The 16180-nt window shown below is 36.8% G+C and overlaps 1 protein-coding gene across 7 annotated transcripts in view; it reads right to left on the bottom strand.

Moving 5' to 3' along the window:
- Nucleotides 1-957: 957 nt before the first annotated feature.
- The window catches only part of Pikfyve (phosphoinositide kinase, FYVE-type zinc finger containing), a 99133-nt gene continuing 83910 nt past the window's right edge, over nucleotides 958-16180 (bottom strand). For all 7 annotated transcript variants that reach the window (XM_031367755.1, XM_031367761.1, XM_031367758.1 and 4 more), the window contains 12 exons: nucleotides 15667-15787; nucleotides 13138-13233; nucleotides 11685-11768; nucleotides 10816-10913; nucleotides 8369-8533; nucleotides 6535-6594; nucleotides 5724-5900; nucleotides 4546-4649; nucleotides 3614-3742; nucleotides 2305-2566; nucleotides 1896-1970; nucleotides 958-1362 (listed from right to left, as the gene is read on the bottom strand). In XM_031367755.1, coding sequence (XP_031223615.1) covers nucleotides 1247-1362; nucleotides 1896-1970; nucleotides 2305-2566; nucleotides 3614-3742; nucleotides 4546-4649; nucleotides 5724-5900; nucleotides 6535-6594; nucleotides 8369-8533; nucleotides 10816-10913; nucleotides 11685-11768; nucleotides 13138-13233; nucleotides 15667-15787 — 1487 coding nt within the window. In that variant the 3' untranslated portion in view covers nucleotides 958-1246. The remainder of the gene's footprint in view (nucleotides 1363-1895; nucleotides 1971-2304; nucleotides 2567-3613; nucleotides 3743-4545; nucleotides 4650-5723; nucleotides 5901-6534; nucleotides 6595-8368; nucleotides 8534-10815; nucleotides 10914-11684; nucleotides 11769-13137; nucleotides 13234-15666; nucleotides 15788-16180) is intronic.

The raw sequence follows: 16180 nt of genomic DNA, 5'->3' as shown, positions 1-16180 counted from the left end.
ATATTTAAAACAAAAACAAAAACAAACAACAAAACCCCACAATTTTGATTCTTAGTTTCCTTTGCTGTTAAAAAAAATCCTTCATTATTAATTCTTCACTTAGGGCTTCAGTGACTAAAGATTCACTTCCTGCTTATTTTGTTTCTCCAAAATGAGAGGGAAATCTAGACTATGAACACACATGCAGATTAAGTGCTGTTTGGCACATTACACAAATATTTTAAACAAGCTCCTTAAAATGCTCTAAGAAAGGTTTTCAAGCTAAGGGCTATAGGCTTTTGCTACCTGCATAGAAGGTAGAATGTGAAAGCATCAAACACAGCTGGAGAATACAGAATATGACAGGATTCCCAATTTAAGTCAAATTCCTAATAAAGCAAACACCAATCTGTTTAACTGGCCATTAATGGAATAAATCAGATTTTTCCTAAATGTTTTAGATAAGAATAAACATAAAGTCACTACACAGGAAACATACCAAACCAAGAAGATCTGGAAGTGCCTTCTCAGGGAAAAGTAACAAACGTGATGCCAGTCAGCCACAGTCTATAAGGCAGTCACGGTCTACAGCCAGCCACAGTCTACCAGACAGCCACAGTCTACAGACAGCCACAGTCTACAGACAGCCACAGTCTACAGACAGTCACAGTCTATCAGGCAATCACAGTCTACAGACAGCCACAGTCTATCAGACAGCCACAGTCTATCAGGCAGTCACGGTCTATCAGGCAGTCACGGTCTACAGACAGCCACAGTCTACAGACAGTCACAGTCTACAGACAGCCACAGTCTATCAGGCAGTCACGGTCTACCAGACAGCCACAGTCTACAGACAGCCAAAATCTACTAGACATTGTTCCAGTCAGTCTACCTGTCAGTCTACCAGGCAGTGTCTACCAGACAGTGTTTTCTTCTTCAAGCAACTGAGTTAGTAAATATGACAGCTCAGTCTCTTACTTTGTTTACATAGTCATCTCTAATCACAGCCCTTTGAAGAGAACATTGTATTTAACTTTTACAATTTCCCATTTTACAGACAGATAATAGCAAATATCAAAAGCAAATCCATGGGGCTTTTTTACCCTGAAGTCATGGACAGTCTAAAGCCAATATATAGGCAGTCACAGAACTGAAAGGCCTTTGTGTCCAGTGGTATATATGACAAGGAAATAAGACGTCACATAGCTTGGGTTTCTTCTTCAGATCCACTTTCGTTCACAGTCTTTTTCAAATCATCTGTATGATTTCAGCAATTCAGATCCAACCCTGTCCAGTGGTCTGGCACCATCAAGAAATACTTGTCCATTGCTTCACAAAATCTAGTCCTATACAACTCTGGAGAGACTACAGTTGGCATTTTACCTAAGATAGTGAAAGACAAAAGGGAGGAATGAAGCTGTTTTAATTCAATTGGGCAACTGACTTAACCAAACAAAGTGTCATATGCCAAAGAACTCTGAAAGGAGGCAGAGTCTTTTTGAAGATGATTTTTGAGGTAAGGGTTATCTAAACTCAGAAATGAACTAGAGAATCTAGAAGTGATCAAGTTTTAATTAAAGACAATCTTTTATTCAAAATCTCTGGCTTTTTAAAAACTTATATTGAAAACCTCTGTCATTTAAATCCAGTATTTCCCACTTATATACTTCTTTATATTAAAGTCATTTTAGAAATGGCAAAATCAGAGACAGCCACATTGAGTTTGTTTGCTTTGTGTATAGAGAGGGGGTCTTATGTACCCAAAGCTAGCCTTGAATTCATGATACTCCTACCTTAGACTCCTAAGCACTGAATTGCAATACACCATCATGCCTGGCTACCATGCTTTAGGGTCTTAGATATTCAAGGGATACATGAGAACAGTGTTAAAAATAAACAAACCAACATTTTCTCACCTTGTCCTCCTAAAATTCCTGTTGACTTCACAACCATCTCAAGTTTTTTGTCCCATGTAAATGTTCGAATATAATCTAGGGATAGAAAGAAGGCACCATGAACAGAAACACTGCTGCAAGCATTTATACAGCACCTATACAGTGCTGTTCCCATAGTACTGTTTAATTCTCCCAACTGCGACACAGGGTCTCTTTCTAAAGCAATTATCATTACCTTTTAATTGATATATTTTTAGAAATGAAGAAACTGAACAGAAAAGACTAGAATGAAAACTTGTTAACTTGACATTACAAATGAAAGCCTCCAAAAGTATTCAGTGATTATAATATTAAACCAGTTCAGCAGAATCTTTGAAATTCTCCTCTAGTTTTAATCCTGAATGCAAGCAGGGCACAGTTACTGACTTACCTATGATGCCGACCACTAGCTCATTGCTAGTGTCATCTCGACCAACCAACAAAGAATAGTCTATAATGAGGTGGCTGGAAAGGAAATGGGCGTCGCTATGGATGGAGGTTCTCAGCACAGATTTGGAATGGGAGCGGATATACAGAGGGTTGTCTCGAACCATCTTTAGGAGGTTCTCATCCAGCAGAACCACATCGCAGCTCTCTTTCCCAGTGTCAGTTTTTACATTTCGATTCCTAAGTGAACCCTTCAAATCAAAAACCTAGCAAAACAAAAATTCTTTATTATTTGTGCAAATTTGCCACAATGGTTAACTGATACAATTAAAAGGCAAAAAGATTCCTTGTAGTTACTGCAACAATATGTATTTTTAAATGTTATTTCAAAATTTAACTTTTCTAATTTAAATCATAAATAACAACAATATTATATAATACATAAAACACATAGCACATGGTACATTAAATTGATGATGATAAAACAGTATCATACAAAACAATATACAGGTATCAGTTATTAAAACAGTTCAGAAATAATGTATCAATTTAATCAATTTAAAATATATTAACAAGTTTATCGTTGGATCGTCCAATAGTATGAAAGAAAACTCAAATACTCTTAGGAAACTTAAAATACTAAAAGTCTATACAGTCACTTAAGGCAACAGAAAGTGAGAACATAAATTTCAGACTATCTGGAGGATAAGAAATGTCAAAAAAAACTTGATGAACAGGACCAGCCCATCCTCAAACCAGTGCTAGCCAGCTAGTCCTGGCTCATGAAAATGTTATAGCTACTGCCATACTACCACAATGTAACGGCATTAAGTAGACAGTGTAGCTCAGCCAGTGCTCTCATACACAGACGTTCTCAGTGACAAACTACTATGCTGAATTAGATGTAAGCACAAGGTTTGTCTTCATGGCAGAAGCAGTTGGAGAGGCACGTCAAAAGCACTGTTTAACGTTTGGATTAGGTGCCTTGTTATCTGCAGTAGGTAACAATGCATTCTCACAACATCCAGATCCCATGGACTCTAAAAGCAGACAAGTGACTGACAGGTTGTAATCTCTACAGGTCTCAGCTAATTCAACTTTAAAGAACATCACCCTTCTTAGTCCACCAACAACCTGATTCTAGAACATTGGATATGTTCAATTTTAAGAGGAGTTACATACCAATTTTTCTTTCTTCCAAAAATAAGTTAAACTGCACTCCTGACTAACATGTTCCTCAGATTTACTACATTCAAGAATCAAAGGACAAAAGTCCTCGTGGCTGAATGCCTCACGAAGTCCAGGGTCCTCACCTGTGCCATCTTTCTCCCATAGAAAAGATTTTCCATGACAAGGAGATCTAACTTCTTCTCAGTGTTGTTCTGAGAGTTCTTATAACCAATTCTGTAAACTCCAAGAATTTTAGCCAAGGCGGTGGGCCTCTAATCAAGAAAAGATCAAAATAAACTATTACCAAAATAAAATTATCAGTAAGTCATATAATACCTGATTTCTCCATGTAATACCCAGGCATAATTTTCTATTGATACACCAGGAATAGGCCTTTGAAACTCTTCAGTGTCAGAAATTGCAGTTGAATATAATGCATGCCCGTAACAATAGTAGATCCTTAAATTGTACAGTACAACAGCCCTGCACAGCTGTTCAAATTCAAAAACTTTATCATCATATGGACACTTTCCCCCAAAACTGCAATAAATAATTCCTTGACAACAATTAAAAAAAACTCTACATTCATGGCTCAGTAACAAGTGGATAAACATGAGCTACTCATTGGTTTCTTTTCTAGTTCAGTAAGCATCTCCCATTTATCAACGTTTCATATTTTTGTATCAACAAAAATGTTATTAGATGGGTACCTAATTTCACCTGGTCTTAATATTTTACAGTAACTTATATATGTATATAGGTATGTATATACCAATCAAAAGCTAATTGCTTGAGGCTACATGGTTCCTCAATGGCAATGGCAGGAAAAATATCTAAAAACTGTACATTCAATCACAGCCTAACAGAGTAAGAGAGGCCAGTCCACGCGCCCTGCTCTTACAGAGACATCCTCCATCAGGACAAACTGAGACACGTCCTGCTCTTACAGAGACATCCTCTATCAGGACAAACTGAGACACGCCCTGCTCTTACAGAGACATCTTCTATCAGGGCAAACTGAGGGTATAGCAAGCCCAACGCACAGTAACCACAAACCACGATTTAGGATTTCTACCTTTTGTTGAACAGCATTTGTGATATAATTGAAGTAGTGTGGTGCAAAGTCAAGGAATGATTGGACTTCCAGACGAGGCATTTGCTTCAGAATGAATCTATCATCTACAAGGAAAAAATTCCACATTATTTATCACAGTACATATTGTCCACTGTTAAAATGAAAGTGAAATCATTCCAGAGACTCCAAATCGTCTGTTTATTTCTGTTTCAAGGTATTCTTTTAAACCACTGTCTTAGTCAGGGTTTCTATTCCTGCACAACATCAAGACCAAGAAACAAGTGATTAAATTGCTAGGAGCCCTGAGGATACATGAACAAAAACACCTACTTCTCAATCTACCCTCAAATCAAAATTCATACCACAAATTCATTCATTAACTTTTTAAAACTCTCAAAGAAAATGCTGTAACTCCATTTCAAAGACTCTTGAAGTTATTAAAGTTTTTATCAAGCAACTAATGTATACTTTTTTGCATTTAGTACACATTTGCAAATGTAAACAAATTTAGCATTCAATATGCAAAGCAGAATGTTAAACATACAAAGTGTCACACTGTTTACTATTAGGTAAGTCAGTATAAGAAAGAAGTTGGTCTTTCTATATTCTGGTCAAACAGTTGTACGGTTACCATCCTCTCATCAGTTCTGTGGCACTGAACTCAGTTTCCTATAAGATGTCGGCTATGGTTTCAATTTGAAATGTCCCCCACAGGCCCATGTTTTCAAGCTTGTTCAGTCTGGTGATACTATCATGGGAAGGTATGGAAGTGGGTGCAGGCTGCTGAACAGAGAAAGATTATACTCACCCCATTCCAGCCTCACTCTCTGCTTCCTGTCTGTCATAATGTGATGGCTACCTATCAGAACATGCTCCCCCTGCCAACCACTCAGGAGCTGAAACATGAGCCGAAATAAACCTGTCCCCACTTAGGCTGTCTCTGACAGTAACTAACATAGTTCTGCATGCATTTGGAAAACTCAGAACTAGAGAGAGCCCAGGAAGTATCTGACCAACGTCTGGGTCTGTATAGTCTGTAAAGATTTTATTACTCTCAGGAACAGAAAGAAACTAGAGAACTTTGCCAACAGCCAATCCATAATGCCACTTCAAGTGCTTCGTGAATGGTCTCAAGGCAAAGGACAACAAGTTCTGCACCAGTGAGTAAAAAGAATTACCTTCGGTGGCATAGAAAGCAGCTCCTGACTTGCCTCCCCGGGCCTGCCAGGGAGATGAGTGAGAAAGGGAACGAATGAAATCTTCCTCACTGCTGCCCAGAATCACTTCACGCATCTTATGGAACTCTCCCGCATAGTACAGCCGACAGTAAAACTTGGCATTAGCATCAGAAAATTCTAAAAGAGATGAAAAAGGAGGAGGAGGAAAAGGTACATAAAACAGAAAATCTCTCCTTCCCTCTCCAAGCAGCAAACACAACCCTTTAGGATTCTCAGTGATCGCATCTTTCCTAATGAAGTACAAATCCTGGTCTATCTCAACTGTGTCATGGTGAGCTTCACAGTATCAGGGACTCTCATCTAATGATTCTTACTTATCTTCAAAGACCTCAACATAAAACTCTGTTCTACTTGTACACTGGCCACGGTATTTTCTTCATTATACTTTAAAGCAGTTCTTAAAACACTGTCTTTTATGAGTATGTGGTAGCAAGGATTGAGCCTGAGGTCAAAACTGCTTGGCAAGTGAGCACTTCATCCTCAGTCCTAAATAAATATCTTAGGCTGCTTGCCAAGCTCTGAGTCTCTCAATTACACTGAAGAAAATATTTAAATTTTTTAAATTAAAATATAATTTTAATAAATTTTAATTTAAATGGCAAAAATAAATACAAATTTTATGTATTGAATTACAGATTAAATAAAACTCAAACAACACCTAACACTCATTTAAAAAAAAAGTACATTTATCTGGAATGAAGTTTTTTATCTTTTAGTCCATGTCCTTAGACAAATGTTATTGCATACTTACGAAGTTCCACATGAGGATTTGTGAGTTGTTTCTTCTGTGTATCTCCTCCATCTACTTCATCTAAACGTTTAATATCATTAGTAAAAGCAAAGTATTAGTTATAAGTTCATTTTGTCTTTTTTCCAATATAGCAAGAAAAGTTAGCAAATACGTAATAAAAATACCCTAATCTAATTATTATTGCAAAGCACACATTAGACAGACAAATTGTGCAAATGACTACAGTAAAAAAAAAATGTATGTTTTTTCCTGGGATTTCAATATTTCAGGTTGGATCATTTATCTTACATGGAAGTGACTTCTGTGACAGCAATACAGTAAACTCAGCTTTTACACCAAGAATTCCCATGGTTTCCCTATCCATATTTATGAAACTTTTTTCTAGATACAAAAAAAAAATGCTTTTTCGATATATTACAGTCTTAGTAAGCTTCCTAATACATAGAAGAAAAAACCATCCCTAATTTTCACATTTCAAAAATCACTTGTTAAGCATCATAGTCCTTCATATCCCTCTAAGGGACACATTAAAGATACCTGTAGTCCAATGGGAGCATACAGATATTAAACAAATATTTTAATTAATGGATAATTTTTTCAGCTATTATTCTTATTTTGTTTTGCTTTGTTTTGAAGCAAGGTGTTACCATATGACCTAAACTAGCCATGAACTCACAATCCTCCTGCCTCAGCCTCCTGAGTGCTAAGAAATAGTTGTGTACCACCAAACCAATCTGCAGTTTTGTCTTGTTTTGTTTTATATACATTTATGTTGATCATATTCTTTCTCCTCCCTCAATTCCTGCAAGATCCTCCCCAAATCCCTACCCACCCAACTTCATGTTTTTGTGTCCTCTCCTCTTTTCTCAAAAAAATAAAAAATAAAAAAAAAAATAAAAAGACCAAAAAACAAAACATGAAAATCAAGACCAAAATCTAAAACAAACCATGCACATATACCGAGAAAATAAAGGAAAAAAAAACAAAGTCTATCTTATGTTGGCAATTATTCCTGGGCAGGGGGCCCGCCCTGGAGCATGGTTGATAAACCCAAAGACACTCCAGTGGAGAGAACTGATTCTCCTTGCCTGGCAGAGTCTACTGCTAACAGCTTCTTGATTAGGAGCAGGGCTTTTCAAACCAGACAAAATCCCAGGCATGAGAAAGGAAGGCAACTGCTATTTTTTAAACTTCTCTTCCATGATTTAACTTACAAGCCACCAGACAATTCCTCTAGAGTCAAAAATAAATACTTCACTAACTTACAACTTCTCAACTGGCCAATTTAATGTGAAGCAATCAGACAACAGAAAATAAATGCACATGGCCCTATTCTAATAAAATTTTATTTTTAATCAGGTAGTAGAGTTGGTCATATTTGCCAAATCTAAACATAATTAGGTAAATATAGTTTTTAAAGGTCAAAATGAAGGTTTCCATAAATAACCACAATCTTACAGGGACTGGAAAAGAAGGAAAACATCTGGAGGGGGTAACAGAGTACTGAAAAGTTGAGTACATGTTCTGAATTATGTTTCCATATATACATAAGGGCCATTTAGCCCTTAAAAGACATTGCTTCTTTATAGATATGGACAGTGAGGCTTTCCGACTCTAACCCATGCAGGCATCTAGCATTTCAACAGTGCAGACATCTAAAGCCAGCCAGACTCCAAGCATCATGCTGTTTCTGGTCTATTACACTAAAGAGTTAAAAACAGAGAGGATACCCTGACTTCAGCAAAGAATTATTTACTTAAACCTATTAAAAAATACACAAAGCTAAAGAAAATAAACTAAAGCTTAAAATCGGCACATATGGTTGATAACACACCTTGAGGCTCCAGGCCTTGATTCTCCATCCCCTCCTTGCCAGTCTGCCCAACCTGGTAGTAAGCACTGTCGGCCCCACGTAAGGTCTCTCTCTTCTGAGAAGACAGATCAGGGCTCTTCCCTGCTGTTCCTCTGAAGAAGGACAGCATTCCTGAAGCCTTTTTGGCTTAAAAATAAAAGGTACCACATTAATGTAAGTACAGGTCACTAAAGCTGAAAACTAAAAGTTTTCAACCTTCTGTTGGCAATAGCCATGTGTGATGTGACTGAGTCTGCATTATACAGACACTCTGATTTACAAACTGCAATTTCCCCATGCTGCTGCTGTTTGTAAGCCCTTCTCCCCCATTTGCCCTCATCAGAAACAAATGTTCTGCTAACTCAAGGTCAACATGTTAAATTCTCCAGAAAACCATTCAACATCTTTAAAAAGTAGTCCTATATTAAGAAGTAGAATGAATTACCAGCAAGTTCTCATAATATTGTAGCAGCTAAAAAACTAATGAAGTCTCATACATCATAAAGGGCTGCTAAGAGCACTGCACTGCTCTTGCTGAGGACCTGAGTTCTGTTCCCAGTTCCCACATCACAAACAGCTCCAAACTGCCTTAACTCCAGCTGGAAGATCTAACACCTTCTTCTGGCTTTATGGGCACCTGGGCTCAAATGAACACACCCCTACACAGATGCACACACATTATTAAAAATAAATAGGTGCTAGAGAGATGACTCAACAGGTCAGAGCACATACTGCTCTTCCAGTAGACCTCTGTTTGGTCCTCAGCACCCACAAAGCTGCCCGCAACTGTAGCTCCGGAGGATCTGACACGCTCTTCTGTCCTCCAAGGAGACACACACAGCATACGCAGACAATTACATGAATAAAAATAAAATCTTTTTAGTAGGATGGCAAAAATGTATACTTTTGCTTTTTTGTTTATAGTTTTGACTTTTACTGAGCTTAATTTGTATGACTCTAATAATTTGTCACTTACAAAATTCAGAGTATCAACCATAAAAGTGCTTAAGATCTACTGGTGCACAAGTCTTTGCTAAAAGAACAGCAGTTTTTGTAGGGATAGCCATGTATAGAGACCCAAAAAGTAGATGATTTGTATAGAGAGACGTACTAGCTGTAAGACTCAGTCCTGACCAATACAACTGAAGAGCACAGATGTACTCTTAACAGAGTGAACAAATACACCTTTTACCACTTAGCTCTCAGCTTCAACACAAAGTTGGAATATCATTTCTTTAAAGAAAATAGAAAAAAAGTTCAAAGGGAAAAAATCCCTCTGTTATCAAAACAACGCTGAGCAGCTCTGCCTGCTTAGACAAACGCTACCTCAGAAAATGAACTGCCATTGTCACTAAGCTTTAGTCAGCTGAACTGCCGGGACTACTGACCCAGAGTATCAGCAGACAGTTAACAAGAGTCACTGTCAAGTCCCAGTTCTCTCTCTCTCTCTCTCTCTCTCTCTCTCTCTCTCTCTCTCTCTCTCTCTCTCTCTCTCTCTCTCTCTCTCTCTCTTTCTCTCTCTTTCTATCTCTTCTCTCTCTCTTGCCTTCAGCACTTAATCATCTGAGCCTCAGATTCCTTCCTAAAAATACAGGTACACCAGGTAACTCCTATGTGAGTATGGTAAAGTTTAAAAGACAAAACCAGAAAAGCTTTCATTATGCCAATAAGAACATAAAATTTAAAACCTGTACATTGCTGCTGTTTCTTAGGTTGTATATTTTAAACTAAAAGCTTAAGACAAATCCTCCTCCTTCACAAAGGGTTTCTACAAGGTTTAAATTCTATAAATGAATGGATATTTCAAAGAAGACTAAAAAAAGCAAATCATCTCTTAAAAGGATGTTTAAAATGTCTATTTTTCAAAGACCAACTTTTACCAAGTGGCATTTCTTACTAATTTTGTTTTCTTCCACAAATTATGAACATAACAATTATAGAAATGTCTGCATGTGGGCTGGTGAGATGGCTCAGCGGGTAAGAGCACCGTCTGCTCTTCCGAAGGTCATGAGTTCAAATCCCAGCAACCACATGGTGCCTCACAACCACCCATAATGAAATCTGATGCCCTCTTCTGGTGCCTCTGAAGACAGCTACAGTGTACTCATTTATAATAATAAATAAATCTATAAAAAAAAAAAAAGATTTTTAAAAAAAAACAATTAAAAAAAAAAAAAGAAAAAGAAATGTCTGCATGTGGGGCCAGTGGTGGCTCAGTGGAAATGGGCTCCTGCCTCTGAGCCCGAGAACCTGAGGAAGATCACCGAGTCCCACACTGAGGGAGAGGAGCACAAACTTCCACAGTCGTCCTCTGCTTCCCACATTCATACTAATACACACACACACACACACACACACACACACACACACACACACACACAAATAAATAATACTCAATTAATCGATGTAACAAAAACCTTAAATCTTACTTGGTTGAGGTTCTGCTTCTACTGTACGGTTTGTCTGTCCTCCACTGATTTCAGGTAATCTAATAGGGCTGCTACTCTTTGGTCTGTTATCTAAAACACTACCATGAAAAAAAAAAAAAAAGAAAGAATTTGAAGATATTCAGATTAAAAAAAAAGTATTCTAGTTCCTAAACTACTGTATTCTTTACCCAACACCACCCTCAATATCAGAAAGTTGATTCATAATTTTGAAAAACACAAGTTACAAAAAAATCTTGAAACATCTACTAGGTTTAAAAAAATAAAGTACTAGAACTAGAAAAGTATATAAAAATATAAAAAAAAGACTTTAATAAAATTTTCCCAAACTCAGAACTATAAGTAAATTACCAAAATATACCAATATCATTTTTCTTATTTTAGTTACAAAGATAATTCATACTAAATCTTATCAGGTCAGTAAAACAGGAGAATTTATTTCAGTAAGGATAAGCCTATGCCAATTTCTGTCTAAAACACAGAACATGCTAAGTAGATTGATTTGAGTATTTATTTTCTAAATATTAGGATCTTTAGTACTATAGAAAATTTACAAACACTTAAAATTATAAAGCCAAGCAATAGCACAAACTTTCCAGGTTTTTAAACACAACAGCCACTTACTTCTCCTTATCATTAAAAAAACTGGAAGCTTTAATCTGCAGTCCAGTGACACATCACAGCACAGTAAGACACTATACACTAAGGGCTGTGTAAGGTCTCTTACAAGACTTGAATTTGTTGCTCCAACAGTTAGCTGAAGGGAATTATGTGAACCCTATGAGGTTCTATAATAATACATGCTATCATAGAACTAAAGTGCGAAGATATGTAAGACAATGGTGCATCACCTATTGGTTGGAAGCCCTTCTTCAGCACTGTTCCACAGAGTTGCTTTGGACAATTCCTCTAAGGCATTTCGGTACTCTTTACAACTTAGGGCAGAAATAGGTTGAAAATGTTAAACATTAAGTTCTTCTTTAACAAGTTTTAAAATAACGTTTATATTATAAAAGCATAATCACTATATGTGCCTGTAGTAAACAAATACATTAGGAATTAACAAAAGTAATCAAGCTTTATGAATAAGATTAATGTCTTCGCAAAGAATTAAAAATCACCAAATCAACCATATCTAATAATCTTAACAATGATCCAAAACCAGTGATAAGGAATATAGCTCAGTGGGAGAGCTCTTGCGTAACATCTAAATGCCCTGGATTTAACTGCCATCGGCAACATCTACACAACCCTCAAAAAAGAAAGGAATTTGAAAGTGACTTTCTATTGAAGGGGCTAAACCTTTAAAAAAAAAAAAAAAAAAAAGCATTCCAAAATTTTAAAACTCTGATTCTTCGACTATCAGCCTAGAATACTAGAATCCATTACTTTTCTAAAATACTGAAAGATACACTCTGGTAGAACATTTGCTTCCTATTACTATAAAGAATTATTATATTTTTGTGCCTTTACTATCTATGGACTGTGATTAATCAATAAGGGAAAACATAAGTATCATCTTCATAATGCTAAAGCACAAAGGAAAAAAATCACTATATAGGCTCTTGTAAAGAAAAGAATTTTTATCTAATGTAAACTCTAAAGTTCATAAAGGTAGAATCAGATACAACCATACTATTTATTCTGGTATAAGCAATATCTATGTACCATAGATATTGATTTGTTTATAATCAAATATTTTACAATAAATAGGATACTTTATAATCAATATATAAACAATTTTTTGTACTTTACAATGGAAAATTTTAGTTAAGCACCTCAGATGCTATTTAAACTAAACTCACCACTGTCATGATAGCTGTATGAAGGAGACGCTAAGGATTTTAGACGTTAGATATAAATATTTTAAAGGTGCAATGCTTCTTTAAGATCATGGTAATTAGTAAGTTAAACATCCAAACGTGTCTTTGGAACAAGATACAGAAACAGCATTCTCCAGGTAGAAAATTTCAGCCAGTATATTTGTTAAGTAGGAAGAAAGTGATAGCAGATACTGCAAAATGGGTTCACTGTTAAATTAACAACTAAACCACACAGTAAGAGTTATCAGGAATAAATTAAAGAGAGGTTAGCATATTCAAGGTTTAGCAGATATTATGCCAAGTCACATTAGTAACTACTTGCTAAAAAGCCATGCATTATCCCATTAATAAAGATTTTCAAATATAAAAAAGACTCTCATGCTTAACAAACATATTTTTGCTTGTATCTGAAGAGCCCTAAACAAGGTAACAGACAGACTTAAAAAAACACAAATGTAACTACAGGAAAGGCTTATAATACCTGAGTGCAAAAGCAATGATGGAGCTGGGCTCTTTCTCACAGACAGCAATGGGTACCCGTTCGTGTTCATACATTAAGTAGTGTTTATCTGGATCACTGTCCAATAAATAAGAATATACTTTAAAGTAAATCAAACACAAAACTGATTAACCAAGTATCATTAAATCTCAGGAAAATTTAAGATAACTAAATACTGAGCAATGTGACCATAATTAAGAAAGCCGAAATGTAAGCAAATGCTGAGAAACTAAATGAAATAAACAATAAAAATAGCAAGAAAAGCTTATAAAGCAACAAGAAAATTGTCAGAAATAGGATTAAGGTTTGGAGAGATGGCTGGCTCAGCAGTGAAGAACACAAGGACCAAGATGGGATTCCTAACACCCATGTGGCAGCTTGCGACTATCTGTCACTTCTATCCAGGAGGAATCCAATGCTCTCTTCTGGTCTTTCCAGGCTCAAGGCACAAACCTGGTACACAGACATACATGCAGGCAAAATACCCACACACATAAAATAAACATTTAAAAAAAAAAAAGGTTGCAAATCTAAAGGTTCTAGAATAGTTACTTCAAAGCTTTACATACTGTCAAGACCTTGGCCATACTAGTTTCAAAAAGAAGTATGCAATAGTCTAAAATGTTCTTTTTCTAACCCTCAGAGAATGCCTCCCAATAATCATGCAGAAACTGTGCTGATAGTTCCAGAGCAAATAACACAACAAAACCACAAAACCACTCTACTGTCATCATATGGAACCTGAGTGCTGACTCTACTTCAACCCAAATTTTGCTCCCTGAGTTCTGCTCCAACTCCTGTGGAAACCATTAGGTAGAGTCACTGACTTTACCTTAGATGCCATTTACTGACTATCCAATGTGGGAGAAAAACAGTACTGAGGAAAACTCCTGTTTCAGTATTTTCCATATTTGTACATGGTTAACAATACACTGGTGAGAACGAAACAGGTTGTTTGTAAGTACACAGGGGTAAAGAAACAATTCTGCAAATAAACACAACCAGTTTCTGTGATAAATGCAGTAAGAGGATTGCTGCAGATGAGTGTGACCTCCTGTTCCCAAATCCTAAGCTGAAAGCCCAGCCCCAGCGTAATGGTATTAGGAGACAGTGCCTTTTGATCATAAGGATGAAGCCATCCTAAACAGCAGCAGTCCCTGGCAGAGGGACAAGTGAACTCTCTTTCCACCGTGTGAGGACGGCCTGGTCAAGGACCCTCAGAATCTTCCCTGCAGACATGAGCTTGATCCTCCAGCCTCCAGAATGGTGAAAAATATCTTTTTATCGTTTATAAGCAACCAAGATAGGGAGACTCATTCTGGCACCCTAAATTAAGACAACAATTCTAACAAGACAGAGAGGCCTGACTCAGTACTGGGCACACAAGAGCCCAGTAAAGCTGTCTTCACAAAAGAACACAACTTCCAGATGAGCGTGAGAACACAAAGGCCATTAATAGGAAGGAACAAATGACACTAAAGAAACAGACACTCAGGCCTGAAGTTGAGAAAACGAGCCTTTATATACAACTACCATGTCCTATCCTGAGCTGTCTGAGTCTCTTCTTGTCTCCTCCCTCAAGACCGTAAGCTCATAAGAGCAATGCTCTCCACCTGAGGGGTGGTGAACAGTCACTAAATAAAAACTTAATTACTACTGAAGAAAAACAAAGGTTCTTATTAACAAATGAATTGTTTACACTTTTACCACCAAAACAAAAGCAGCATTTGATGGCCAGACAGGTCAACCAGTAGAAAAACAAGCTTTTACAACCATTATGTATTTCTTTCCAGTCTGAGTGAATACAGCATAAAAAAATATGAAAACATGCATGGGGCCAATTTTGCTCCTTATCAGTATCCTGTTACAATGAATGCTCACATACACCCAGCAATATGTCTTTTAAAGATAAATGAATGTGGACTCCAGAGATTCTCAAATCACTAGCACCCATGTAAAAGGCCAGGTATGACCATACATGTCCCCAGTACTAAGGGGGACAGAGACAAGAAGATCACCAGAGTTTGTTGGGCATCAGCCTAGCTATGAGTTCAGTGAAAGACCTTGTCTTAAAGAAATAAGGTAGAGAGTGATATGACCAAACACCTAACATCTTCCTCTGGCCTCTGTACATAGGTACTTACTTGCATATATATACATAAGTAACACCACACGCGCACACATGCACACAGTGCACTCAGACACACACACACACACGCAAAATTTTTAAATAAGTTTTTAAAAAGATCAATGAATAAAGCACTTATTTTTACATAGATACATATATGTTGTGTATCTGTTTTCATAACTAGTAACTTTACACACTAAACAACATTAATATTTTCTTCTTCCATTCTGATATAATGATAAAACATTCTAAAAATTACATGCCAAAAGCCATCTCTTTTACTAGGATGATGAAAATTTAGACATAAACATATATGCAGATAAACTGATCTAAATAAGTAGGGAATAAGTAACAGGAGTGCCACTTGGTTCTGAAATACTTACAAAGGAAAAGGAATGGGATTATAGCTGTTTCCTGGAAGCAAATTAGCAAAGATGGCTTTCATGGTAGACTTTTCCTTCACTTGGCTGTCTGTGGATCCCAGCAAATGACCATCAAATACATCTAGGATAAAACATATTCTACTTATACATTAACATTCAGGAAAAACAAAGAGTAGAAGTGTCTGTTTTATTTCATTTTCTCTTCAGAATAAAGAAAGATATAAACTATGACTTCCATTTGCTGGTCTAAGAAAGCAGCTCTTAGGACATGAAATGGCAAGAGTAAAAATCTACTCAACACTGATTCAGAGAGACATGTGTAGGTCCTCACACCTGAAACTGAGACCATCCTGTGTCAGCTCTCTTCCCACCACAGGATCCACGAGGGGACTACTGTCTGAGTACGTGTGAGCTGTCACAGCACTGCAACTCCAAATGTGCACTCTAGCTATTACACTGGAGCTTAGTAGCAATGGTGAAGTGATTCAAAGTTTAAAGCAGTTCTTGCTTAACA

Source organism: Mastomys coucha, unplaced genomic scaffold (genome assembly GCF_008632895.1).
Source record: "Mastomys coucha isolate ucsf_1 unplaced genomic scaffold, UCSF_Mcou_1 pScaffold14, whole genome shotgun sequence".
In the NCBI taxonomy this organism is placed as follows: Eukaryota; Metazoa; Chordata; class Mammalia; order Rodentia; family Muridae; genus Mastomys; species Mastomys coucha.
The sequence above is the reverse complement of the archived record's forward strand: the minus strand, read 5'-3'. Positions and strand labels throughout refer to the sequence as shown.